Here is a 27,623-nt window from a genome sequence, read left to right as displayed (position 1 = left end):
AAAGTCAACGAGCAAATACTAGTAGAAAGTATACGCTAAAGGAACTTACAGTCAATTTACATAGTTCAATCTCTAAAATGCTACCTTCAACAAATACGTATCAGAGCTCTAAGGATGCAATATGATATAAAGTGCTTTAGATAATATTACTAGGAAATACATTAAATATCAGTAGTATCAATATTATTTTTCAATAAGTGCAAGACTATCGGTGAAAGTCTCAAAGTATTATATTTATCTTTTGGAGACATGAAATAAGTATGTATGATACGACGTATCTCTAAACCTACATAAAAGGTCGCCGATTTTAATCATTTATGTGTTTTTTTTCTAAAATGTGTTAACAAAAATTTGCACAAAAAAAGTGCAAAATATGGCACACCCTATTTTATAAATTTGTCCTGTTACAGTTTAACACTCACCCTTCCTCGTTGATTAGTCGTCTAAATTGGGGTTTACTGTACTTTATTTACCAATAACAGTTTGTTTCATAGGGGATTGGGATAGTTAATTAAATATCCAAAGTTAAATCGTTGGCAGTAAAACATTATATGGTTCTATTTATGTATAATAAAATTTAGTTTCCATGTATTATTCAATCGATTTCTATCATGCATATTTATTTAAGTTTAAGTTTGGACCAATGTGGCATTAGAAGAGTCCCTAATGCGCCACAATTGTCGAAAAAATACAGACAGATGAGAAAAATAAAAATATAGACATACATATGTATATACACAGACGAAAACTACATTTATATATAATCATAAAAAAAAACAATAACAGATAAAGTAAATATATCAAATAATAAAATGCAAAGTAGGGAATATCTTGCACCTATAACCAGCACCAAATATAATATATAAGAACCAGCCGCAAATACAAAACATCTCTGCGAGGGCCAAATGGAAGAGAGAAGATCAAGATTTCACTCATACATCGCATTCAATTATGAAAATAATAATATTTTGTTGATTTCAATTAAGAAGAGAGCATGTATGGAATTTAAAGGTGTGGTAATTAAATAAAAAGGCCTTCAACTAATAATGAAGAAAGGACTGAGGAGGACTAATTTTGAAAACGATTCCATACGAAATTGACTAGTGATCACAATCAACATCAACTAGTAGTAACGAAGAAAGGAGAAAATTTTTGAAACAATTTTATACGAAATCAAAATCAACAAAAGAAAGACAACACTGTGGAGAATATACTAATACTATGTACTAAGATAAACTTACTACATATTATACTAAACCAGAGAGTTCCTTTATCATAGATGCGAGTTTTGACGATCTATTTACATTTTGTATACTGGATAGTCTTTAAAACACGATCACTATATTTATTTATTTATACAGGTCTTAATTAACCCATTTCATTAACACGACACTTATTGTCATATACATAAATATTATTCAAGGCCACAAACATTGATCATCAAACATTACAATCGTCATATAGACATCTATGGACAAATTTTTGCAGCATTTTTAAATATCAATAAATTATGAGATGCTGTAAGCTCAAATTTTGCCAGAAATAGGCAGGATTGCCAATTTGTTGGAACCGTTTCCAATGAAATCAGATAAATTGGCAAACTCTGAATGAAAACGACATATCTACCAGCAGCGTAGTCTAGTGGTGAGTATTGAATTCTTTCGTGCTTGATGTCACGGGTTCGATTCCCACTAAGAGTCTCGTTGTTGGCCAGACCTTGGTTTGTCGAGGTCAATCGTTTTTTATCAGAATTTGCCGATTTTTCTGATTTTCATTGAAACGGTTCGTGTAAAAATGGCTTTTCCTTCCCAATTTTCTGTTGCAAACCTTGAGTTATTGTTATATCTCAGGTTTCGCCAGATTTCTCACCATAGATGTCTCTGTGGTTGTTTATCGAATGTAAAATTCGTATTGTTACATGAAAAATGTTATTTATACGATGTTTGTAATATCTTACCATATATGTCAGGTATTGTTTCGATTTACATGTGTATTTATATAATACTTATGTATTTAGATGCCTCGTTAATTATGAATTTTCAATGTCTTGTAATAAATTAGTCATAGTTATGACCTGGAGTTAATCTGTAATGATTCACTATGGCGAAATTGTAAAAAATAAATAAATATCCAAGACCTGTATGATATATGAAAGACGAACCAACGACAAACTGCTCAAAAATGATTAGTATTTTTTACAACATGATCCGAGTACTGGCAAAAAAATTTAATTAACTTGCGTAGGTATTACTTGAAGGGTTTGTTATTTTAATTTAAAAAATAAAAAATGATCACGGTTTCCCATCTCATCCTATCCACTGCTACATATGTATGTACATACGCAGCAAAACCACAACCGGTTTGACCCAATTCGGATACAATTTACCGATATGTGTAGGTACATATATATATATTATATTCCCCGTAATTGTTATACGAAAGCCGACCTCAATGCAAATTCAAAACAATACCCGAAAGAGTCTATCGTTTTCATACGTATTTCGCATCTACGATTGTGTGTCCCGTAGAGCGAAAGGGTTAAAAGCGAAACACGCGGTCGTAAAAGCCTCCAAGCGTGCGATAAACGGGCGAAAATATCGTATATCATGGAGAATTTTGAATGCGTGTACGGAAAATTATGTAAATAACCATGGAGTAGCTGAACGAGATGAGTTTAGTTGTGTGCGAAATGTCTGGAGTTACATATTTGCACACAGTTGGAAACTTTTATAAACGTGACGTTCGTATTATAGAGAGCGAGATGAGCACTGCTGTTAGGGATTCACTCTCGGATTTATGTACGTCAGGTTCTATAAGTTTTAATGGAAAATCAGCCCATAGTATAATATAACTGGCTTTGTTGGATGCAAGTAGCAAAGAGATGCTTTTTGTAAAGTTTACAAAACAATGAGGTAAAATTAACCATGTAGTTTGAGCATTCGAAAAGATTAGTTCAAGTATTTTAGGTTTGTGCTAAAAATCATTTAAATTAATGCCACTTAAACGATCGATACTGTATAAACTCGCACTTGCATAAATTCGATAAAACTACGTGGCGAACTTAAACAAACTGAAAGGGTTAATTTCACGCAATGTTTAACTCTTAGTGATGCGAAGAACGCTTTAACTGGAGAGAGCGCTCGAATTAAACTGATTTTTAACGAGGAAAACCAATATAAAATTTAAATTAGAATAAGAATAATGTGAATCTAATAAATAAATACGTAGATATAAAGTGGGGTCTCGAGAAAAAGGTTGAACTTCGTACCCGAAGTCTCAAAAGTTCAATACAACTTTTTCCATCCGCGACATAAATAATGGATTATATAAAACGATTTTCCTCAATTGACAATAAAATCCTTTTTCAATAGGTTCAATTCGAATAGGCCCTTTCGGGCAAACAAATGCATTGCTAATACTTTATATAAACGATCGTTGAACCGCTTAAAATTATTGGGACTTAATTGGAAAACTCTTATACATACGTAGGCCCAATTGGAGAAATAACCGTAGAGCTCAATTTCGACCGGATTCATTCGATGGCACAAATTATATTATGAAAAAAAACGAGTACATGTTTTGAATTTCGCTATATGAAATTTTTTTCTTAATTAAAATAATCTGTAGGGAAAAAGCCGACTTTGACGAGAAAGAGAGAGACGTAAAAGGAATGAGCCACGCAGAATTAATGCGAATCACAAGGTCCAAGTGCCCCATATAGTTGTACCTACGAATGATGAATAATATAATACCACACTAAACATTAGCGCAACATAAAATGAAGTATTTAAATTTGAAAAAGTAAAATAAACAGTGGGTTCCGTTAATGGTATTAGGCGTTGTCCGGAAGCGGTTCGTTTTACGCGGGAAAATAGGCGTAAACTTAATTCGTTAATCCGGTCTCGGGTACACAGCTCGGAATAATAAATGCAATCGTCAAAAAAATAATAATAAAACGTTATAACGAGCGCGACGTTTCGCAACGGCAATATTGTTCTCTTTCGTTATATCGAATTAGCAGTGTGACTCGATTATACAACAGTTCGCAACGCTAAAAACAATTCGGTTCAATTAAGAACGAACCAATTCAAGGCTCAAATTATGATCGTAAAATTTTATATACCATGATAAAATTTTGTAAACGAACAACAGAATTTATATAGCAATCATCATCATCATCTGCAGCTATGCACCATCCACTGCTGGATGAAGGCCTCTCCAACACACTTCCACTCGTCTCTGTTTTGCGCAACTCTGATCCATCTCACCCCACACATTTTCTCATCTTCCTTGCGGTCTTCCTTTTACCCATTTGCATTCTCTCGGGTACCATTCTAGCACTTCTTTTTTCCACCTTTCGTCCATTCTTCTAGCCACACGTGGCCAGCCCATTCCCAATTCAATCTCTTCACTCTATCCACTTCTCATACTTCTTACCCGCGTATTCTGTTTTCTTCTTTATGCCAAACATACCACGTTCTATACTTCTTTTAGTGCATTTATGTAGCAGCTTGGCTTTCCATGTCCAAGTTTCAAAGCCATGCGTCATCACTGGCAAAATACATTTATCGAAGATCTATTTCTTCAGGCAAAGTGATTTATTTTATTTAAAAACGGCATTCATTCGTCGAAATGCACTCCATCCTAATTTCATATTTTTCATAGTCTCTTTATTTCTTCTTCATTAATACCGGACATGTTTGTATGGTAAAGTATGTAAATCAAAAACCATGTTCTTTTTTGTTTTTAAAACGGATATATACACCACTTGGAGTTGGAATGCTTTTTAAGCTGAATATATCAAGAATTCCTGAAAAGTTTCTTGGCTAATGAATCTTCGAGTAGTTCAAAACTTACAATTAAATCTTCAAGAGTATGTTGAACAAACGAGATTTTATTAAAAAAAGGTATACTACTTAGGATATTTTGTTCGCATAAATATGAAAAGTTATACTCATCACTTCAAGACAGATTAATTCAAAAATTAAAAATATTTTTTTATATTGTATATTTTTGTCTATATTTTTTATATATATTTTTTCCGTTTTAAAAATCACGGCACGCCTCTGATACCTACATATATACATATGTATAAAGTAAAATGCTTAAAAGGTTTCAAAATCATAATAGGAAAAAGAGGAACGCGTTGAAACCAATGAAGTGTTGAATACATATGTACATCCATAAAAGGCATGGTATCTAAAAAGATAAGAAAATAGTACAAAAGGCCGAGATGAATTTGATTCATAGCATACATACATACATACAAAAGGAAAGATCATTCAATCGATGTATGTATTCGATAAATAAATAAAACTCCCCTTCCTAAAAGAGGGTTCATTGCTGCATACTTCATCTGAAATAATCATAAAGTTTGTGAAATATGTAGATTTATGTTTTATAGGAACTTTTAAGATCTATAAAATATGTATCAAACGTAAATTCCTTTACCCATTTAAAATAAACTGATTTTTTGAAGTCTGAAACTTTCCTTAGAGAGTGCTGCATATTTCCAATCGTTGCTTTTAACTATTTTCCATTTCTAAATTCGAATAGGAAGCAGCTGTAAGTGCTCCTGATTTACACAATTTAAAAATAAGCGCACCTATAAACTTCTTGAAGAGATTAAACGAATTTGACAATAGTCAAAAGAAAACTCTCACAGTTTGGAACAAAGCCAAGGATACATTATTTAATTCCATCGTAATCGTTTCCTCATCTCACACTGTAGCAGAGAGTAATGAGCGATAAACGAAATTAATCAATCTAGCGGCCATTAATCATTCAAGCCGAGGGTAAAATTAGTCGAATTGACGGACAAGCACATGAAGGCAAAAGAAAAAAAACCAAACACAAGATGCGTGTTAGCTCAAAAGACAAGCAATGCTTCTAATCTATTCAATCTTACTGACCGAGCTTCGTCTGGAATTGGGCGCTTCTCTGTAACTTTGAAACTCGGCCGTGGAAGTCTGGAGACGGAAGAAAATCGGAAGGTTCTCGTGTTGGATTCTAGGTAGGGAAGCTCGTCTTCTAGGCTGAGGAATTGGAGACGGAGGTGGTTTCAAACGAGCCAAAGCCTCAACTGGTAAAGGCGGTCGGAAGTCGTCTATGACGTTGTAAACCACAGGACTTGTCGGATAGAATTCATCTTCTGGGTAGAAGTGATAAGGGAGTACATGCATCTGATTTTGATAATTGAGATGTTCTATTGTTGGGGGATGATAGTAAGGAACTTGAGGAGGGTAGTTTGAAGGTGGTGCCGAAGGCTTTGGAGGTAAAGGAGGAGGCACAGAGGATCTTCTTCCACGGAAAGAAATGCGAAATTTTCCATCAGCATCATCTTCACTGCCGCTGGAGCGTTTGCTGATGCACTCCATGATAAGAAATTCACTCAATTGTTGACGGACGGGAAGTCCTCAATAAAAACGCACTTTATTCTTCAAAAGCACATTTGGCACAAACGTCAATTTTTAACATCCTCTCACATCATATCGCACTTTTGATTTGAATCAATTTTATATAGCAAGTGACTACATTAACACCGCTATGTGTGTAATGACATTCAATCTTCAATACAATCCCTACTCCTAGCCGAATGCACATGTTTATGATAACTGATTGTGACGTTATTATACAATGAGCAGGTACATATTCATGACATAGATATAAGTCATAATTGGCGGCTTGATAACGACTAATATTGGCTTTGCTTAATGGAACCAATCCCCGCGATATGACAACGCCAACTTTTTTGTACAATATACGTAGAAGACTTTGTAATAAAAAAAACAGTTATAGTAGCAATATGTAGTATTGTATATTATTAAATTTTATATACCTATACTATATAGAAGATTCGTGAAGATGTGTGTGTTGAAAAATTAAGCACGTGGATTGGGGTTCTTTATATGTACAAAGCAATAATTCGAAACAGCTCCGAAGCGGTCTGGACAAATCAATTTAAATTAAATAGACAGAATCAACTGTAATAAATTATCTTCAATTAAATAAAAGTGGAGTAAGACCAACATCCATTTTGATTAAAGAGCAATATCAATTTAAAAACAGGAATAAACAATCTTTACGACATTATAAACTAGTTCAAATCGTTTCAGTTCATCGATTTGGAAACATGTGAGACAATTCTTCCATTGTGAACATGATTGATTACACACTATAGTTCAGATCGTACCTTAGAGCAATTAACCTTATTTTTTCAACGAGCTACCGATGACTTAATCAGTGCTTAAACACACACAAAAGTTAAATCATCTATAGCAATACGAAATACATTTAATTTGTAATATTTATTTAGGGCCATATTAGCTATCATCGTCGTCGACAGATAACACGCACGCCTATGAATTTTCACACACCTTATATCCATTCTGTTATCTCACAGAATATGCAAAGCACACGTTTTCACCATGAATTTCATCATTTTATCACAGAGCGTATTGAATGGGAGAGGGGGTGGAGTGGGTGTTCACATTTCCGCGATCGAGTACGATTTTTGGGCGGGTGAGGAGCACTCGAGTGGATGGATCACACGATCACAAGAGCCCGACCGAAACTCAATTAGGACGAGTCGGAGGGAAAAGGCGGGAAAGCAGAGTCACAGGAGGTGGGGACAGGTCTGGGTCTGGGGGAGGGAGTGCCACCCACTCGCCGGTCAATAGGAAACTGGCGCTGCACACGACGAATTGGCGCCCAGGCAAATGAACCGGAAAATAATAGCGACACATGGCCAACATCGACAATGAAAACAGATCCGATGACGATATATATGTAGGTACATTGTCCACAGATTCTATCTCTGGGCGTGTTTGAACGTTGGGATCCAGTACAAGTGGGTATTGTGATTGCTGGTGGTGCAAGGTCGGGTATACGCAAGTACGTCTGGCACGTATGCCAAGAAATAATATTGATCGACTTCTTCAAATGGTTCAAAGCAGGGGTTCGGATGGTGAGGTCAAGGTTTCTAGGATGTTTCGGAGAGGTTGAGGAGTTGCTTTATTTGATTTGAAGTATTTGTACTGTTCAAATAAACCACAATGATTCCACATATGTAAATATCATGTACACAGTTGAAAGTTTCGCCTACCAAACAGAGTACACAGTCAATTTCGCCCTCCAACTAGTTGTACAATTTGTTGAGAAAACTCGTCGTGATTAAGTATAAGGTAATGGTGGGTATTTGAAATACTCATCAGAGGATTCGAGCTTCGTTAAAAGATCTATTTGAAGTTTTAAATACAATAGCAAGGAGAGTAAGTGAAGCGAAACTGAGTATCGCCTATCGGTTGTTTTGGAAAGTTCAACAATTACATAGTATTTGGCCTCTGACTTTTCGATGTACATTTGAAATTGAGCTGTATTTTTTTTCTTTTTCTTATATACATAGGTTCGGTGATTATTGGTCACAAAGCGCTCGCTCACTAAAGTCACTAAATATAACGGAACATCTGGTAGCCGAAAAGTCCATCATACTAACGAGAACTCGAGTGCCAAATATTCCGTACTCGCGATTTTCATGGCAAAAATTGTCTTTTGGGCGATTGCAATGTGACTAATAATCCAATTACCCATAATATTATATCGATGTGTCTGTCTGTTTGTTTGAGATAACGCTCGCTGTACTATAAAGGCGAACGCAGCGATGCACGTAGCACATGGTTTTTTTTTTAAATACTTTTAAACATGCAAAAAAAATGGACCGTGCCTTGCACATGTTCATGGAACGCCCAGCCCCGCCTCAAAATGACCCCTTGTAGTGTTTTCGGTAAAATTGTATCCTTGTATTTATCCTTGCTTGATAGTGAATGATAACGGTGTATCCCATATTTGAAGAAATGTAGGAGCCAAGCACATTCATCGCCCTAATAGTCGTTTCGATTCGACATAAATATGTACGTCACAACTATACCACTGCGTAAACCTTTACGAATATAATAACAAAAGAAAAAAACTTATATATATATACTGTTTTTTACCAATGTTTGTTACCAAGTCTCTGAGCGTTTACCGCCATCTATTGAAAATTTATTTAATTAATTAATTAATTAACTTTTCAAGTAGGTAGGTAGTTTTTACCATTTTTTTCGTATTAAACAATTAAATATAAATATTAAATTAAATATATTTAAAAGGTATTTGAAAAATACCTTTAAAAAGACCGCGTGAGGATCGAACACAGGACACATTACTATTATTTATTTGTATTTAATTACTTAATATGCCAACATCCATGCGATGATATTTCATCGGGTACAACACTAGTTTACAATATAAAAGTCAACATTTCTATTGTAAATCACCTTCCATACACTCGGTTTTTTAAAACACGTTTTGCCGGAAACTGTTGACTCCAATTTAAATCTTATTATATTTGGATTGGAGTAAAATTTACGTGTCAAAATTTGAAAATCAATAATTAGAGAGTGTATCGCTGCATATGTGCGCAAATTATGGATGATAAATAGAAGAATGATTTTTTAATCATTGAAAATATGTAGGTCCATTATTACACGCAAAACCATTTGAGAACCTCTCGTTTTTATGTTCACTTTATATTCCCTTTATGTTCACAATTTCCTCAACACAGCTTTAGAATAACTGAACAAATTATGTAGAATGGCTTTCATTAGCAAAAGTCTTCATAAGGAAAGAAAATCCTATTTTCCTCTGAATTCAAAAACTGTCGTTTTTGAAATATAATCAAATTAGTGTTGCGTTATTAGATTTTAACTCAAATATATTATGTAAAAGATTTGAAAACATTATATGTAATATTGAATGTATTAATGTTAAAGTTTTAACTCAAGGCAAACTTTCGCTGTTTTCATATTCAAAACATCAACTATGTATGTACATATGAGTGTATACTTAAACTTTTTTAATTAGCAAAAAGGAACTTAACATACAGCGAAAAATATCCAACCTACACCTTAACCTAAACTTTCAAACTTTGCATTTATATTCAAGAAATATTCCGAGGCATTTTATATATATACATATACTATATGTACATAATACACAGATTACCTAAACACAATCTGCTTTAGATCATTGACTTTATAATTAATGTTATGTATTAGATGTATTATGAGCATTTATTTATAAGAATTGTAAATAGGTTTTTGAGCTGTTTTTCCTATTATGTTATACATTGACATTAGAATAATATAATACTATGATTACGAACAAAATTAAATTAAAATTGTAAAATAGAAAATGATCAGTAGATCAGTAGCTATTAAAATAGATATAATATGTATTGCGAATATAATTTATAGTAATAATAAAAAGCGTTTAAAAATCAAAATATACATAATATGTATATTGTAATGCAACAGTTGAATCACAATCTAAACAGCAATCTTAACAAGGATTCTCTTACGTGAAAGTATGCTATAAAAGCAAGCGCATTTCAGGAATGAATCCAATGATTACGACACTCATTAAGGACAAGGAGAATGCAGAGGAAAAATCTTGCGGAAAATTCCCCTACTATCTCAAATCGATTACACGGCCAACTTTTGCGACTGAAAGTTGGCCGACCAACAAATTAATTGTGTCGTCGCTTCCTACGACAGACCGACTCGGCGAAAAGTTAACCATTCGAGTTAATTGTGTCGGATCTTGCGGTAAATTGGTAACTGTGGAGGACAATGGTGTAAGGGCGAAGACCCGCACATGTCAATTCGCCAAAACACACATTTATCTTTTACGAAAGATACACACGCGATGGTGAATTTATAGGAAGCGAATCTCGCACGCATGGGAACCATCTAAAATTGCAAATTACGAACACGGAAACTTAGTTAAAATCTTCCCCTAATACGTGTAAACCGCAAGGGACGGGACGTGTTCATCATAATCGAGTTTCGCCACGAAGCAGTCAATTAAGCTCTACGCTGATGATGATATTTAATATCAGGAGCTGAAACTTACAGGCTGAATATATGATATTGTGTCTAATATACAATATAAGTACGTAAATACAGATTCGATATGTGCTTTGTATGGATTGAAAAGTAATCCTGGTCTCGGCTCTCTTTTGTTCGTTGTTCTCGCTTCCTATGTGTCTATCTGTACTTTCGCTGAACATTGTATTAGGTACCTAAGCAGGAACTATCCATCTGTGTATGTAGAAATAATTTAAAAACGTCTAGGGTGCAGTCACAATGTGTAAATTCTTTGTTTGGGCAAAAAAATCCTGAAAAATTCAAATGTACGTATTTAGAATGTGAAAATTCAATAAATTTGGTATTGATTTTAAAAAAAAGTTCTGCCAAAATGATCTTACCGATTTTGGAATAGTATACATATACGTAATCTAATATATAATTTCGAAAGAATCTTTTTATGTATGTTAGTTTTGATTAAAAAAATCGAGACAAATGCAGTTAACTATCATATGGTTGATTGAGTCCACTATTTCAATCATTAGTAGAGACACGTATCTATTATTATCAATTTTAGCATTTTCAATTTGCATTTTAGCATTTTAGGACATTAAAAATATTCAATTTTAGCATCTATTTTTATGAAGTTTAATTTTAAATAATAAAAAATTTCGATGAATTTTAATAAGATTTATATCGGTCTCCGTGACGAGACAGAATGTTAAATTACAGAAAACGCAAATATCGGAAGGCAAAGATCGAAAATCGAAAGATCTTAAGTCGAAAGATCAAAAAAAAAGTAAACGGTACATACTCACATAATTTGCGCGAGCAGGGTACAACAGGAACAAGAGGAACAGGCTTTTCCTCCCGTATTCTGCGCGCGCACATTAATACGGGAGGAAAAGCCTGTTCCTCTTGTTCCTGTTGTATCCTGCTCGCGCAAATTAAGTGAGTATGTACGTGAATATGTACCGTTTACCTTGCACCATTTTTTTTTGATCATTCGACTTAAGATCTTTCGATTTTCGATATTTACCTTCCGATATTTGCGTTTTCTGTAATTTAACATTCTGTCTCGTCACGTAGACCCGATTTATATACATAAATACAATTTAAAGACACAACAATTAAAAAATAATAGAAAAATTCAAAAATGTTTTAGGATTAAAATTACAATGAAAAAGACATGAATATAAAAATACAAAGAAAAAAAATATGAATATAAAAATGTAATACCAATTAAAATTTATTAAAACTCAACATGGAGCATATTTCTACAGATTATTTTTCGAGATTCGTGCGACGATCGGTAACAATTATATTGTATTTACTAAAATACCTTTCAGCATCCACACTATTGACGGGATACCAAAATAGATTTTAGAGCTGCACAACCAAACTCTTCATATTTAATTTTTGTTGCCATCAATAATAGCAATATATCCGGCGTGGATTTACTTTTTATACTCTCTATTAATTGTCTAAAAAAGTGCTGATATCCTTCCAAACATTGAGCCTCCGTTAATACATTAAACAATGGCAGGTTTCTAAAAAACAAAACTGTTTCTTTAACATTAATATTAGATTTTGTACCTGCCACAGATGGATTGAATAGTTTACTCAATGTTTGGAGGAATAGATTTGTCTCATTTTTAATCTTGAGTGCGAGTCTAGTTTTAAGACGCTTTTTTAAACAGCCTTTCTGATACACAGCTCCAACTGGCAAATGCTTTTGTTTACAGTAGTATACAAAAGCATTTGCTTGGTTTAGACAAGAAAAACACCGTCTATGGTAAACTGCAAGCTCTGTTTTATCCCCACAATTTCTTCACATAATAAATGGGCAAAGGGATAGGAAGACCCTCCTAAATTGTCTATTAATTTTATAAATTTTATGCAAATTTTACTTTTGTTTGTTATTTTAGTATCTATTCACATATTTTACCATCTATTCCGAATTTTAGCATCAATTAACCATTAATAGCAAAATGCCCAAAATACGTGTCTCTAATCATTAGGTAACTGATTTTAATATGAGGCCGTCGCAGAAACTTTGGATCATTAAATTTATTTTTACGAGGTTTGTTTACTTGACTTATTACAAAATGTACACACATTTCCATCATGAAGCATTTCTTTTAAAGTAATCTACTTTTTTAATTCAATTATTAAAACATATATTTGTTTTATACATACCATAAATCTTCAAGCAAAACGTATGAATATGAAAAGTTTATTATATTTCAACATTTTTATTTATTAAAAAAAAATTATACCACCCGACCGAAAAATGTGGTAAAAAATCTGGAAGCAGGAAAAATAACCCACGTTCGTATTACACATGTCAACTTGAATATGATTTAGGTACGACGATATATTATTTAGAAAAAAAATTAAAGATAAACACGTTAGCGCGGAAAGGATCGAACACCGTACTAAATCAAAAACAAACTTATATTTAGAAACATCTCCTTTTTTAGTCGAGGAAGTGTACATTTGTACATGCAGGACGTGCCGCAGACTTCCTGATGCACCAAGCTAAAAAATGCATATATGTATACCCATGCAATAAGAATGATAAATCCGACAACATACCATACTGCTCTGGTATTCGCTCAAATTTGACGTAGACCAATTAGCACCACTTTAGTGTCTTTAGTGATGTGCACACTCGAGACCCCACTCTTCCACGAGAGCCCCCATTTGTTCTAATTCAATATAGTTTCCCGGTTATTACATTACGTCAATTTATAACGCATCTATCCATCTGATATGCGATATATAGTAAATTACATCACAAAACAATAAAATTTATAAGAAATTCCATAGTGGAAATATTATATGGAGTTCCGAAGCGATGTTTTTGACAGACAATATGGTGAAGAATCAATCGTTTAAATCAAATAAAGTTGAATGTAGCATAAATATACATACATTTGTATTATATTATAGTACATAAGAAATATCAAAAACACATTTCAAAATGTAAATTTGTATTATATGGAGTATAGTACGAAAAAATATCAATAAAACAGCGAAATTTCGTTTATATATTAAGCAACAGGAAAATGATGTTTTCATCCAATTTAAATACCTATGTAGTTTGAAATTTTATTGTATTTGTCAAAAATTTAAGGTTTTGTAAATATTGTATAAAAAAAATAACAAAGTTTATGTTTTGTAGTAGTGGTTAGCATGTAATGCTTTCAAACCGAGTGGTCACGGGATCGATCCCTCCGTTGCTGCTGCCTAGACCATGGATTTGTGACTCCAGGTCGATCGTTTCCTATTAGTTTGCCAATTTTACTGACTTTCATTGAAAAATTTCCTGTAAGTTGGCATCTCCTTTTCCATCTCTCTTGCAAACCACAAGTTATTCAGCGTCTTGAGGTTCGCCAATTTGAATAATAAAAATGCTGCAAAAACTTCTCCATATATGTCACTGTGGATGATGTTTGTATGAATTCGCATTGATCGTATTTTATCTCTATTAGTACAATCATCACTTTGAAGCAACCTATAAAAGCGAGTCGTTTTTAGGTCGATCGTTTCCTATCACAGTTTGCAAATTTATCTGATTTTCTTTGAAACGGTTCCAACAAATTGGCAACCTCCACCTGTTTCTTGCAACTTTCGAGTTTTTCAGCATTTCGAATTATAAAATGATTAAAAAAATGCTCCATAGGTGTCTCTATAAGGCACATTGGGGTTTACCTGCTAGGCTTTCCTAGTTTATAAGTATGTAAACAAAAAAAAATAAAAATCCAGCAAGAACGTGCTACATGTCCAAGGTTTTAATAAAGCTTTATTTGATTTACAGGCAACGTTTCAAAGGTTTTCTAGATATAAAACAAAAATAATGTGTATTTGTATATACCTCTATGAATGTAAGTATATTTGTTTTGGTATTGAAATTAGTAGCATTTCATTGTAATAGAAAATAAAATTCTGTCAAACCTTTGTTTTTTAATTTCTAGTTGCTTCATCCGAAGTGTAGAATTGTAATTTGAGAATTTTTAAAACAGACACGTTTTAACAAAAAGTTTCACTTCAAAAGTACACTTTAATAAGTGGAATAATATATTAATCCAAAATCTTTGCAAAAAAAAGAACAAGAACAAATCCTCTATCAAAACAGTTTAAATGTGCAAAAAAATGCGTGAAAAGGGTTAATTCGTGACTATCCCCTTGCGACATTTGCAAGCAATATGTTGCCCGGTATTACCGCGGGTACTACAGAGGTGCCATCCGCGTCGGAAAAACTCATCTGGCCGGAAAACTGTGGTCGGAAAAACCGCACCAGGTGGGGGATACGTTCGCGGATTTTATTGCACATTCCACAATCCTGCAAAACAACAGCGACCTACATTCGCTTTCAAACATCGTTAATAAAAATACAAAGTATACGCACACATATCTACATACATACATATTTGGCCTTTAATTTGAATTTAAATTTAAAAATATATAAATTTTGTTTTCATTTTTTCAATTACCGATTCAATTGTTTACGCCACACGTACGTTGAATTATCTACATGTATATAGATGGAAAATTTATACTTTTGGCGATTATTACTATCGCTAAATTACGAACGATCGATTGCCAAGATGTGCCAACTCTAAAAATCCCCCAAGGGTTATTAACCGGTACGTGGAGGAAATCTTTAGAAGATAGAGAGTATGCATCGTTTGAAGGTATACCATATGCTCATCCACCGGTGGGAAAATACAGATTTGAAGAACCATTCCCAGCGAAGGCTTGGAGAGGAGTTTGGCAAGCCAAATTATACCCCAACATATGCTTGCAATGGTTCCACATACCAGACGATGAAGACAATAGTGTAGTTGGAGATGAAGATTGTCTCTACGTCAACGTCTACACACCCAACTTGAAACCAGAAAATCTACTTCCAGTACTGACATATATACACGGAGGATCTTTCCTATTCGGAGCTGGATCCCAATACGGACCTCGCTTCATGATGGACCATGACGTGGTGTACGTAAGCATCCACTACAGATTGGGTCCTCTCGGTTTTCTGAGCACCCAAGACGAAGTAGTTCCAGGGAACAACGGGCTCAAAGATCAAAACTTGGCATTAAAATGGATCAAAACCAACATAAAACACTTTGGAGGAAACCCAGAAAATAATACAATCATGGGCATGTCTGCTGGAGGTGCCAGCGTGCACTATCACATGCTATCCACACAATCTAAAGGACTATTCCACAGGGCAATATCGCAAAGTGGCACTTCCTTCTGTCCTTGGACTCAACAGCAGAGACCTAGAGAGAAAGCATTCCAGCTAGGAGACTTTTTAGGATGTCCCATTGACGATTCCAGCAGTTTGATCACGTGTTTGAAGCTCAGGCCTGCAGCTGCTATAGTAAGAACTACACAAAAAGAATTCATGGTGTTCGATCATACACCATTCGCTCCATTCACTCCAGTGGTAGAGCCAGAAAGCTATTCCAATGCCTTCTTAAAGCAACATCCATACGAATTGGTCTCAGAAGGGCAAATAAACGACGTGCCTTGGATCAGCTCGATAGTAACAGAAGAAGGACTATACCCAGGTGGAGTGTATCTCCAAGATCCGAATTATTTAAATATTTTGAATATGAAATGGAAAGAGTGGGTGCCGCACATATACGACTTCAACGACACTTTGGACAAAAGCTTGCACGAAGACGTAGCGCAAAAAATAAAACAACATTATCTCGAAGGAAAAGATCTGTCGCTGGATACCATTTCGGGGTTTATAGACTCGTTGAGTCATCGCCATTTCGTCGTCTGCATGGAGAAGACGGTTCGTTTGCATACGAAGAGCAATTCTAGGAGTCATCCCACGTATTCGTATTTGTTTGGATATTCAGGTCGGACTAGTTTGGGCAAAACTCTAAGCAAATCCGATGAGAATTATGGGGTTAGTCACGGCGATGACACTGGATATGTGTTCGATACTACCTATATGGATCCCATGGCTGACGATAGAGACATTGATATGGTGAAATTCATGACTAAAATGATCGCCTCGTTCGTGATAGACGGAGTGCCCAATGTTGGATCTGTAGAATGGGATCCGGTGAATATCGAAGATGATATGATCAACTATTTGAAGATAAACGGGCCGGACGATGTGGTGATGGAGAATGCGAAGAGTATGGGTGATACTGACTTTTGGGATTCTTTATCTATTATAGAGAATGAAAATTTGTTCAATGTGCATAAAGAGCATGAATTGTAATTCAAATGTACTCATATGTTAAAATCACTATGGCTTACCTAATAAATTATAATAAAATGTTTTGCATTTTTTTTATTTGATTTGATTTGATCTTATTCTCCTGTTCTTGTGCAGATCATCTTCCAATCTCGGAGTTCCAACTGGACTGTTTTCAAATATACGCACTTATGTACATACAAAGATATTGATCTCTTCTAAAGATACCGTTTTGACATTTTTTTAAATATCTACACAGCAGATCTATGTATTCTAGGAAATTTTTAATCACATTTCTTCGTTTCCTTTATAGAAAAGAGTGTGGGTATTATATCTGTATATCTCCACCCTACTCCTTTCCTTTTGAGCATCCTTGGATATAATTCCCTTGAACTTCAGAGAAACTTCTCATTCATTCTACGTGGTAATGTCCCTAATAATTATGTGCGTAGTAGACAACATCATTTGATGGTTGTGCCTCTGCCAGCACAGTTCTTTATAGAATGGCTCGTTTCCCAAGAACTATCCGACTTCCCAATGAATGTTGCGGCTGAGCCTGAATCTGATATTTTGCACCTCAGTGAGCGTAGGTTATCGGATATTATTTTAACCTATTGTCTGGTAGCCTGCGCTCATCATTATTTTCATAATTGAATGTGATCTTCTAGAATTTTGATCTTCTCTCTTCCATTTGGGCCTCGCAGGGATGTTTTATATTTGCGGTTGGTTCTTATAATATATTGGTACTGCCTATAGGTGCATAGGTATTTTATTATTTGATATTTTTACTTTATCTGCTATTATTATAATGCTATTGTTTTTTATTATTTATAAATGCATTTTTGTCTGTGTATGTATACTTTTTTTTTCTCATCTCTGTATATTTTCAACTTTAGGACGCCACAATGGTTCAAACTTATACTTACATAAATAAATAAATTATAAAAATCATACCAAATTTCATACATTTTACGCACATCTTTGACCCGTGCGAATAATGATATCAAAGTCGTTCTCGCTTAGTATTATTGACATATGAAAGATATTCTCAGATATAAATATAGTGGTTTTAAATTTGATATACCACTGATGGTATTATAGAAAAGTTGTTGATTTAAGGTCTCAGCAGATGAAATATCAGAGATAGGGTAGTAATGTTCTGTCAGTTTTTATCTGGTTGTATTCGAGCCCCTTTGGGGGGGGGGAGGGTTTGTATGATTATATATAAATGTATTTTTTGTCAGTGTATATATGTATGTATGTATATATTTTTATTTTCTCATCTCTCTGTATTTATTCGACCATTGTGGCGCATTAGGGAGTCCAAAATTAAACTTAAATAAATAATTAAATAAAAAAGAGTTCTGCCCTTATACACGTAAAAAATGAAATTGAACTAAAAACGAAGTCAGGATTACTGAGCACGAATATGATTTCTTTGGTGTTGTTTTAACTTTAGTTCTTAGTTTAAAAATTTCTGGTTTTAAGCTGCACACATTGCAACGAACAATTTTCTCACAAAATAATACAAAACGATATTTAGACAGAAGGAGTGAGATTCGTTCGACAAAAATCTATAAATGTAGGATATTAGGAAATGGAATTCGCATCACTGGCTAACAAACCACTCTCGTTTCCAGCACGTACGAGTAGGTACGTGCACAATGAAAGAAAATCGCAAAATCCGATCGAAACCGTAATAAAAGGAAAATCCCACAACAAAAACGATCATCCCACTTGACTTTCCCTTTCGACGGGTACTGTTATAAAATATAAGCCCGAAATGTTAATCTCTACGTCCACGGTATGTATTATATAGATATGTTTACATAAAATATCACGAATGATACGCATAACTTGGATATCCTTTATCCAGGCTGAAACGTCGAGTTTGAGATGAGTTGGAGTCCTTTATGCAAAAGTACGCGGACAAAAGCATTGCATATTTCTCATATGAAATCGGCGGATTTATGTGCAATACGGCTCCGGTCAACAAAACAAACACGCACAAAAGGGACAAGGGAGACGCGAAAGGGAAGAGGAGGGTTTCGGAGACATAAATACGGCGGATGGAGATAGAGAGATAGAGGGTACGAATTTAAAGCGACCAAGATAGATGTACGAAGGAACAGTGGCGGTCGATTTACGAGGGGACAAATCAGGAAACGAGACAGCTGTGTACCTTTTCTGGCCACCCAGTACAAGGGGTGATCACCTTCGATTCGTATTTATTTTTTGCACTGAAAAAAATAGCCGTGCAAACATAAATAATTGTGTACAATGCCAGTCCCCATTCAATGCGAGATCGTTTGAAAATTGGTAGAGTTGCGTGCTATAAATAATTCTTTAATGTACAGTCGGAATCGTGGCTTCGTTGTAATTTTAAATTTCTATACAAATTCTATCTATTATGTTTGAAATTATAAGTATTTCGCGCGATTGGAAATAAATAAGGGTTGTTTGATACAATTGTTTGACAGTTTAAGGACCGGTGTCGTCAATTTGGGTGCGAGTTATCTGATTGTGAACGTCCGGTGACGCCAATATGCGTCTTAGAGCTATTTAACAAACATATCTACCGTTATACAATATAGATGTTAAAGTAAAAGCATATTTCAAGTGAAAATATATTTCCATTAGTGAAATTTATATTTTTACCAATTCAAGCAGTTACAATGTATCTAACAATGAATTTACAACGTTCTAACGAATTAACTCCATAAATTTAGCCCTAACAACCCAATTTTTAATGAATAGGGTCAACCCATACTTAACCTAACCTATCCTAACCCTTAAATAATGCCAACCCTGACAATCTTATCTTAAATGAATACAACCAACCCTGAAAATGTAACTGGTTATGGTTTCATGGTTATGAAACGTCAGTGAATATATTTTCACTTGAAATATAATTTCATATTGACATAGATACAATACAAACAATCAATTTACATAAGCCAGCAGCATAGCTCGGACGTTAAGCTTCTGCTTACCGTCAAGAAGGTGCCGGGTTCAATCCCTGAATGAAAACGAATTTTTCAGAGTATGCTGTTGGTCAGACCTGGATTTGTGACTCCAGGTTGATCGTTTCATATCAGAGTTGGCCAATTTTCTCTGATTTCATTGTTGATACGGTTCCCGGAAAAAAAAATTGGCTAAAAATCCTTCCTACCTACTATGTCACCACTATTTGAAATTTGATTGATGTACAGTAAAAAAAAAATTATGTACAATTCATAGATGTCTCGTTAATTTGCGAGTTTTTTCAGTGTCTCGCAATTAAACGACTTATAATTAAAAAAAAATGCTGCATTTGTATTTGTAATTGGCCAGGAAGGCGCATTGGTATTTACCTGTAAGGCCTTCCTGGTATATATGTAAAAATAAAATAATAATAAAATAATAAGTATTTTATACAATGCGAATTCATCCAAAAATCGACAGTGACATCTATGGAGAAATTTTTGCAGCATTTTGTAATCAAATTGGCGAACCTCAAGACGCTGAATAATTTGAGATAAGAAATTAGATTCCAATTTTACATGAACCGTTTCAATGAAAATCAGAATAATTGGTAAACTGGTAAGAAACGATCGACCTGGAGCCACAAACCAAGGTCTGGTAAGCAGCAGGACTCGAACTAGTGGGATTTTTTTTTAGATTATTTTTTTTTAGATTTTACATCTCGAACTTTTTGCTGGGGCGGTTTTTTCGCCGCGCGGTTGTCTTTCGCGGTTTTGTCGCCGCGCGGTAATGTCGGGGCGGTTACGTCGGGGCGATTTGTCTGTCGCGCAAGTCGGGGTACTATATTTTAAATATATGTACTTATTTCTCAAACGGTTATTCTTCTACCTTTTCCATAAATCAGATGACCAACTAATGCAAATACATATGTATATGTATACATATGTATGTATTCCAGAAAAACTGAATTAGTCATTTGGTTCAAACGTTTTCTTAATGTAAAAAAAAACATAATTTTAAAAAAATAATAAAAACCTTAAAAGCACTAAATAATCTCAAATCAATGGTATCGATAAATCGTTTGATTATCAATATACACTTCTTAAATAAAATACATATTCCATTAAAAAACCCACTTTCCCTCATTTTCATCACCAAAAAAGAAAATCTCAAAACATTTATGAATATACATACATACATCAGAGATTAATCTATCTGGGTCGATTAAATCCGAAAAATGACGCTCAGAAGCCGCACAATACAATCTTGCCGGTGAAATCTTGCGTGCTTAAGGGACGGGTGGGTCGCTACTATTTGTGAAATTAAAATAACAGCCATAAATCCCGAGGCCAATCCCGGTGAGTTATGGTATTATTCCCGAGGTAGACGGGAAGAGGATGATAATAAAATAGCGAGTGGGAAACGCCAGACCTGAGCAACTTTCGGGAAGCTGTGATCTTTCGGGAAATCGCTGATGGAAACGGCAACACGGAAAATTATACAATCAAATAGTGACCGTAGTCATTCATCAACTGTATTTACTAACTAACAGTTCACTTGGGTGATTGTATCGTGTGTGGACAGTCTACGAGCAATCAATCGTCGCGATGATTTGTACAACTGATTGAGAAGACAAATGCTATGTTAACTACGTTAGCTAACTAGGTTAACTAACTTTACTCATCCTTTCCTATTGCAGAAGAATCGCACCATCAATTATTACAATAATTTTTGCTACGACGTCTTTTCAACTTTCCAACTAGGATAATTTAGTAATCCAATAGAAAGCAAGTATAAAAATTGTAGCTAATCCAACAAACCTTTGATAACTACCGCGGAGAATTTCGAGTTTTGTAAAGGTGTGTTTAGACTCTCTAATATATCTTGCAACAATATAAAATAAACAAAAGAAGTATATTAATGAATGTATTTTTCCAAATCTTCTTCATTGTTGTTAAAATGTAATGCTCACAATTTAAATTACAAAGCGATCTGAAGAGAGAAAGTGGTCCAATATCAGATCACAAAATTTGTAACAGGCAGGAATTTCATTGAACTAACAGAGTGAAGCTAATAAAAAGTTTGTATAAAATTAAGAATCTAGCCTGATTCGGTCTTCCTAGTATTAAAATATTTCTTGTATTAAATCTTTCTATTAGGGTTTCTGGACTCGAATCGACCCGGCCGGGTAATGACTTAAAACCCGGATTCGGGATTCGGGCTTCAAAACACGCTGGATTCGGGTATTTAAAATTTCGAGTACTAACGTAAAAATTCAAAATGATTTTCAGTCAATACATTGAAAATATCCAAATATGTGTGTGTTATTTATATGTAGATTTTGCGTGTACATGATTCATACATATATGACCTTATTTGTTCGAGAACTCGATTTTACGACTTGTGAGTTCTGAGAAAACTGCGAACAATGGAACGGATTTTGCAAATACTGAAAATAAATACCGAAACGAATAAATTAGGCTAAATTTTGAATTTCACCCATATACAGTGTACATATTTTTAGAATTTTGCCATAGACTACTCTAAGACTTAATAGTGTAAACATCGTTTCAACATTATCATCATACCTGATCTAGTTAACGCTAAGGGCTGGATACCCAAAACCTTAATTTTGTTGCCGTTCTTTTCTTCGATATATATATATTGAGTGAATGCAACAGTTGCGCCTCGACCAGATGATACCTATTTCAAATCGACAAAACCGAGGTTTCGTATTCTCCAGTTTTCTCCTCCGAAACTGGACCAATTAAAAAAAAAATTCATCATCAGTACGAGAAAGATATTTTTTATGTTTGTCTTCATATTTTTTTAAAAATCAACCGTTAAATTAGCACGCTGGACTCCTTTCGTGGGTGTAAAAACGAGGCGATTTTATAGATGTTTGGTGGCTCCTAGCTTCTATAAAAAATATCATAAATCAAAAAAAAATAAAAAGATAGAAACATGCCTATGGGGGATATCCATAGCATATTAAAAAATAATTTCTCTAGTGCCATAATTGAGGAAGGGAGAAGTGTAATACGTTTGTATGGACAAGGCGCCGGTGTCCATCCCTCTTAAGGTTTGGAAAATTCTGTTTTAAAATATGTATGTAGTAAGAAGGCACTATTGCACGTTCGTTCGACATTATTCAACGATGTCACCTTACGTATAAAAATATTGAATATAAACCGACTTAATAATAGCACTCGAGGAATAAATGGATCAAGTGAGAAAATAGGTTAACGATTATTGAACATTAACTGGCACGCGAGGATTGGTAACTACGTACATATGTACATATGTACGTACATAAAAGCCTCGGTAATTTTACATCAGTACCGACTGCCCCACTGCCCCATATCGAATAAACGACTTAAGAATACGAAGCAGGAGATAATAGGGGGGAAGTGGGGTGTTTAATGCAATTTTCAATGCAGATGAATACTTGACTAGCGTGGAATTCGAAGGGGAGCGTTTTCACAGATTCGGGTCAAATATTCACACACTGGCAACGAGAGTGCTCCCCTGTCCCGGAAGGCATCTAATATTCAAGGCACTTTTGAGAAGGCATGTCAGGGGTGGGTGTGACGACCAAGATGCCTATTTTTTTATTTTACTTCGTTTCAGAGACCTTCAACCTTTGTCCTGTTCCGCATTGTGATGAAGAACCTCAAATATTCATCGGCGCGAAGTATGTTTATATTGTCTGCAAGAATTCGACAAAGCATGGAATTTCAATGCAATAAAATATATTATTTATAGATTATAATGTACTTTATGACAACAATATATGTATGTATTTATATAACATCTGCCAGTTGGAAACGTCTCTGGTGATTTGATAGTGGCTTTCGAGGGGTGCAAAAAGGAAGGGAGAACGAATTGATAAGTAACAGGAAAGTTAATATTCAAAAAGGCACAACAATACAGTATTTTCTTATAATACATCTCGTATAAGTATATATATTTTTTTCCATAGCTATTATAAACTGATCAAAAATACCACTAAATAAATTTCTTGAAAAAGAAGATCTGTAGTTCAAATTTTTGTTTTGCCTTCACATACATGTGTATTTACATGAATTAACATGTACAACTTTCCTAATTAATTAGCCAGCAATATGGCTCGGTGGTTGCGTTTATGTTTAGCACCGAGAGGTTGCCGGGTTCGATCCCGTGCTAATTTTTAATACAGCTAATCAGACATGGATGTTTGTGACTCCAAGTCGGAGTTTGCCGATTTATCTGATTTCATTGATGAAACTGTTCCATCAAATTGGCAAAAATCATCCTACCCGCTATGTCTCAAATATCTGAATTTGAGTTATGTACAATATGTAAAAAATTATGTGCAAGTCTAAATCCATAGATGTATCTATGGAATAATTAATTAATTAATTAATTGTTAATTTCGTGCCTTCAGCCTTTCGAAATACAGCGATTTATGTAATAAAAATGCTACAATGTTTGTAATTAACTGTCTAGGAAGGCGCATTGGGGTTTACCTGTTAAGCCTTGCTGGTATATACATACATACATACATACATATCTATGTAAAAAAATAAAATAAATTAATTCATTGTAAAATGTCATGTTGAATCAATAATCAAACTAAAAAGAAGAATAACAAGCAATGTTTTCAAGAAGCCTTTTATGATGGTCAAATTATAGTAAAAGTATTTTGTCTTTCAATGTTAATTTCAAAAATGGTACCCAAAATGATCATCTTGGAGATCATTTCAGCACTTACTTCGTGAGGTCAAACTAAGAAGGTTAAATAGTTGACAAACTATGCTAAACTAAATCTTTACATTATTTAGTTTTATATACATATGTATATATGTACATACATATGTATATATATATATATATATATATATATATATATATATATATATATATATATATATATATATATATATATATATATATACCGAAGCGCTAACAGGTAACCCCAATGCGCATTTCTGGCCATTGGCAGTATTATTAGTATTATACAAAGTTCCACATCTATGGACAAATTTGTGAATTAACTAAATACATTTATTCACTATATGCATTTATGGTCAAATTTGTACGAATTTAATCAAATTTAGTCAAATTTGTACGAATCATCATTTTTATACGAATCAGCGAAATTCTTGACGCTGAAAACTAAAAAATTGCGAGAAATGGATAAAGGTTGCCAATTTGTTGGAACCGTTTCAATGAAAACAAAAAAATTGACAAACTCTGGTAAGAAACGATCAACCCGGAATCACAAACCAAGGTCTGGCCAGCAGCAACCAGTGGGATTTGAATCCGTGACGACTATGTATGTTTGAAAGTATATATGCTAATCACTAGCCTACATACATACATACAGACAATATACGAATTATCCCCCGGACACATTTTAGCTCGCAATTTTACCGATTTAAAATTCAGCACACTTCCAATTAACCCTTTTAAACGAAAACAAAAAATAGTGTGGCCAGAACAATATCCAAATAAACATTTTTCAATAGAAAAAACTGTATATACAATAGTATTAACAGTGGGAAAAAATCCCATGTAAAAATACGTACTTTTGACTTTTGATTTGAACTGGACGACTACTTAGAGAGATTTGAAAGCTGAAAAGTACTACAAATGAATGATAAAATACCCGACTATAGATTCCAATATACATTTTGAACAGGAAATTGACAGATTTTCAGACATCGACAGAACAACACCAAGATATAGATAAATCGCGCGATTAAAAAAACACATATATGTACATATCTCCGAATCTCGAGCCAATCGACATTTTTTATTACCAGATTCGTGTTCACTGGGCATAGATCTATAAGAAAAGTAATATCTCGTCTCTCAACCATTTTTCGTGTCGAACAGTGTTATCAATAAGCAATCTTTTAGGATTGCGAGAAAATACGACATCGAGAATCTTATTTTACGCGCAAAATCAAAAAACAAATGTACACCTCTAAATTTGAGAGAAAAATTTTGGCGTTTTGAAGAAGATATCTTTCATAATAGAAAACCGTAAGAGAAGTCTTGGAATTATTGATTCGAATAAAAAAGTTTTTCAGTCAAAGACAAAAAAAAGAACAAGCAACGTTCAATCGATAAAGCAATGACACGTTTCCAAATGTTTCACGTTAATGAAAATCTCCTCAAACTTGTCACAGCGTTAATCTTGTTCTAAATTTGTATCAAACTGACAATGGTGACAGTTTCGGTTATCCAAATCCTATCTGGAATTTAGATTTTGACAGGTTATTGAACCGCGAACCTTTCGCTACATTACCCAGCTACATCGCGCTATTAATACGGTATAATAAACAGATTAAATTAAATTCAAACATACGCGAAACTTTGAATTGAATTGCAGAAACATACACATGTAATTAATTAAGAGTAAATTATATTTAGCATTCGTAACACTTCGTAAAACAAAACTCAAAACGCGCACACACATAATACAATTACCACCGTAATATTAAATCTACATAAAACCGACAAAACAACCGCCTCTCAATTATCTCTCCCAGGAACAATATACTTGAATAATACGCACAAATGTGTTTGTACAACTAACTTTTGGAATGTTGCAAAAATAAAGCATATTAAAATACCTATGTATATACATAATACGAGCAAGTCATCTTCTTGTCTCGCCATTTGTAATGAGTTAGGAATTCTCTGAATTTTTAACAGAATGAGGAGACGTTGAGTCGGAGTTTATACATACAATAATAATAAAGAGGGGTTTAGTCTCGTCGGTTTCAGGAAAAGCTCGTAGTAGTTAAAATGTCAACGGGACAAATCGGCGCAATAATTTACGACGAACGAACAATACACGTACCGAGCGAAATTTATATCCGCTCGTTGTGTACGAATTAACGCAAGACTGTCTCGCTTTGCGAGAAAATTACCTACAATCGTAATAATCTAATGCGAAAACTGCATTCAGTGCTTTATATATGTATGTACATACATATATGATACGCCATCGTGAAATTGCTTATTTTATAAAGTTGTCAAAAGAAAGCTCAGTTGCAAGCCCGTTGCATTTTTCGTGAAGTGGTCAGTGCATCTTATAAAAAAATATCATTTTGATATTTCGATGTACGAATATACGAATCGTATAGTACGGTTTATAATTTAAATTTAATATGTACATATAATCAATAGATGGAATTTTTAATTGTGAGAAAATTCGGCCTCGAAATTTTGACTGATTTGTACTCGGTATTTTTTTTTTTGATTTTTAAATGCTTTTTATTATTACTAAATTATGTTCACGATATATCTTATATCTATTTAAATAGCCACTGATCATTTTCTGTTTTACAACTTTATAAATGTTCATAATACATCTAATACATAATATTAATTAAAGACTCTCTAAAATCTATGACCTAAAGCAGATTGTGTTTAGGTAATCTGTGTTTATACCTGAAGGGTACAGACATTTTGTTGTAAGCACCGAGACTCTTCACAAGTGTGTTAGTATGGTTATTAGTGATTCTGTC

At 34.1% G+C, this 27,623-nt stretch overlaps 2 protein-coding genes across 6 annotated transcripts in view; one reads left to right on the top strand and one right to left on the bottom strand.

The window, feature by feature from the left end:
* The window catches only part of Liprin-beta (liprin-beta 1), a 131,656-nt gene that overhangs the window by 25,729 nt on the left and 78,304 nt on the right, over positions 1-27,623 (bottom strand). The window lies entirely within an intron of this gene.
* Positions 15,448-17,900, top strand: LOC143911635 (venom carboxylesterase-6-like). The gene is made up of 4 exons (XM_077430608.1): positions 15,448-17,156; positions 17,275-17,321; positions 17,450-17,716; positions 17,893-17,900. Exons 1-4 carry the CDS (start codon positions 15,448-15,450, stop codon positions 17,898-17,900), a joined length of 2,031 nt encoding a protein of 676 aa, XP_077286734.1.

The sequence above is a fragment of the Arctopsyche grandis genome, chromosome 5 (genome assembly GCF_051622035.1).
Source record: "Arctopsyche grandis isolate Sample6627 chromosome 5, ASM5162203v2, whole genome shotgun sequence".
Taxonomy (NCBI): Eukaryota; Metazoa; Arthropoda; class Insecta; order Trichoptera; family Hydropsychidae; genus Arctopsyche; species Arctopsyche grandis.
This window is presented reverse-complemented; position numbering and strand designations above follow the sequence as displayed.

Excerpts from the sequence above, each read along its gene's own strand:
- LOC143911635 (XM_077430608.1), top strand. The coding sequence starts at position 15,448 with ATGTATATAGATGGAAAATTTATACTTTTGGCGATTATTACTATCGCT. Across the intron at positions 17,157-17,274 it reads GTGCATAAAGAGCATGAATT|ATCATCTTCCAATCTCGGAG; the intron begins GTAATTCAAATG and ends GTTCTTGTGCAG. Across the intron at positions 17,322-17,449 it reads TGGACTGTTTTCAAATATAC|AAAAGAGTGTGGGTATTATA; the intron begins GCACTTATGTAC and ends TTTCCTTTATAG.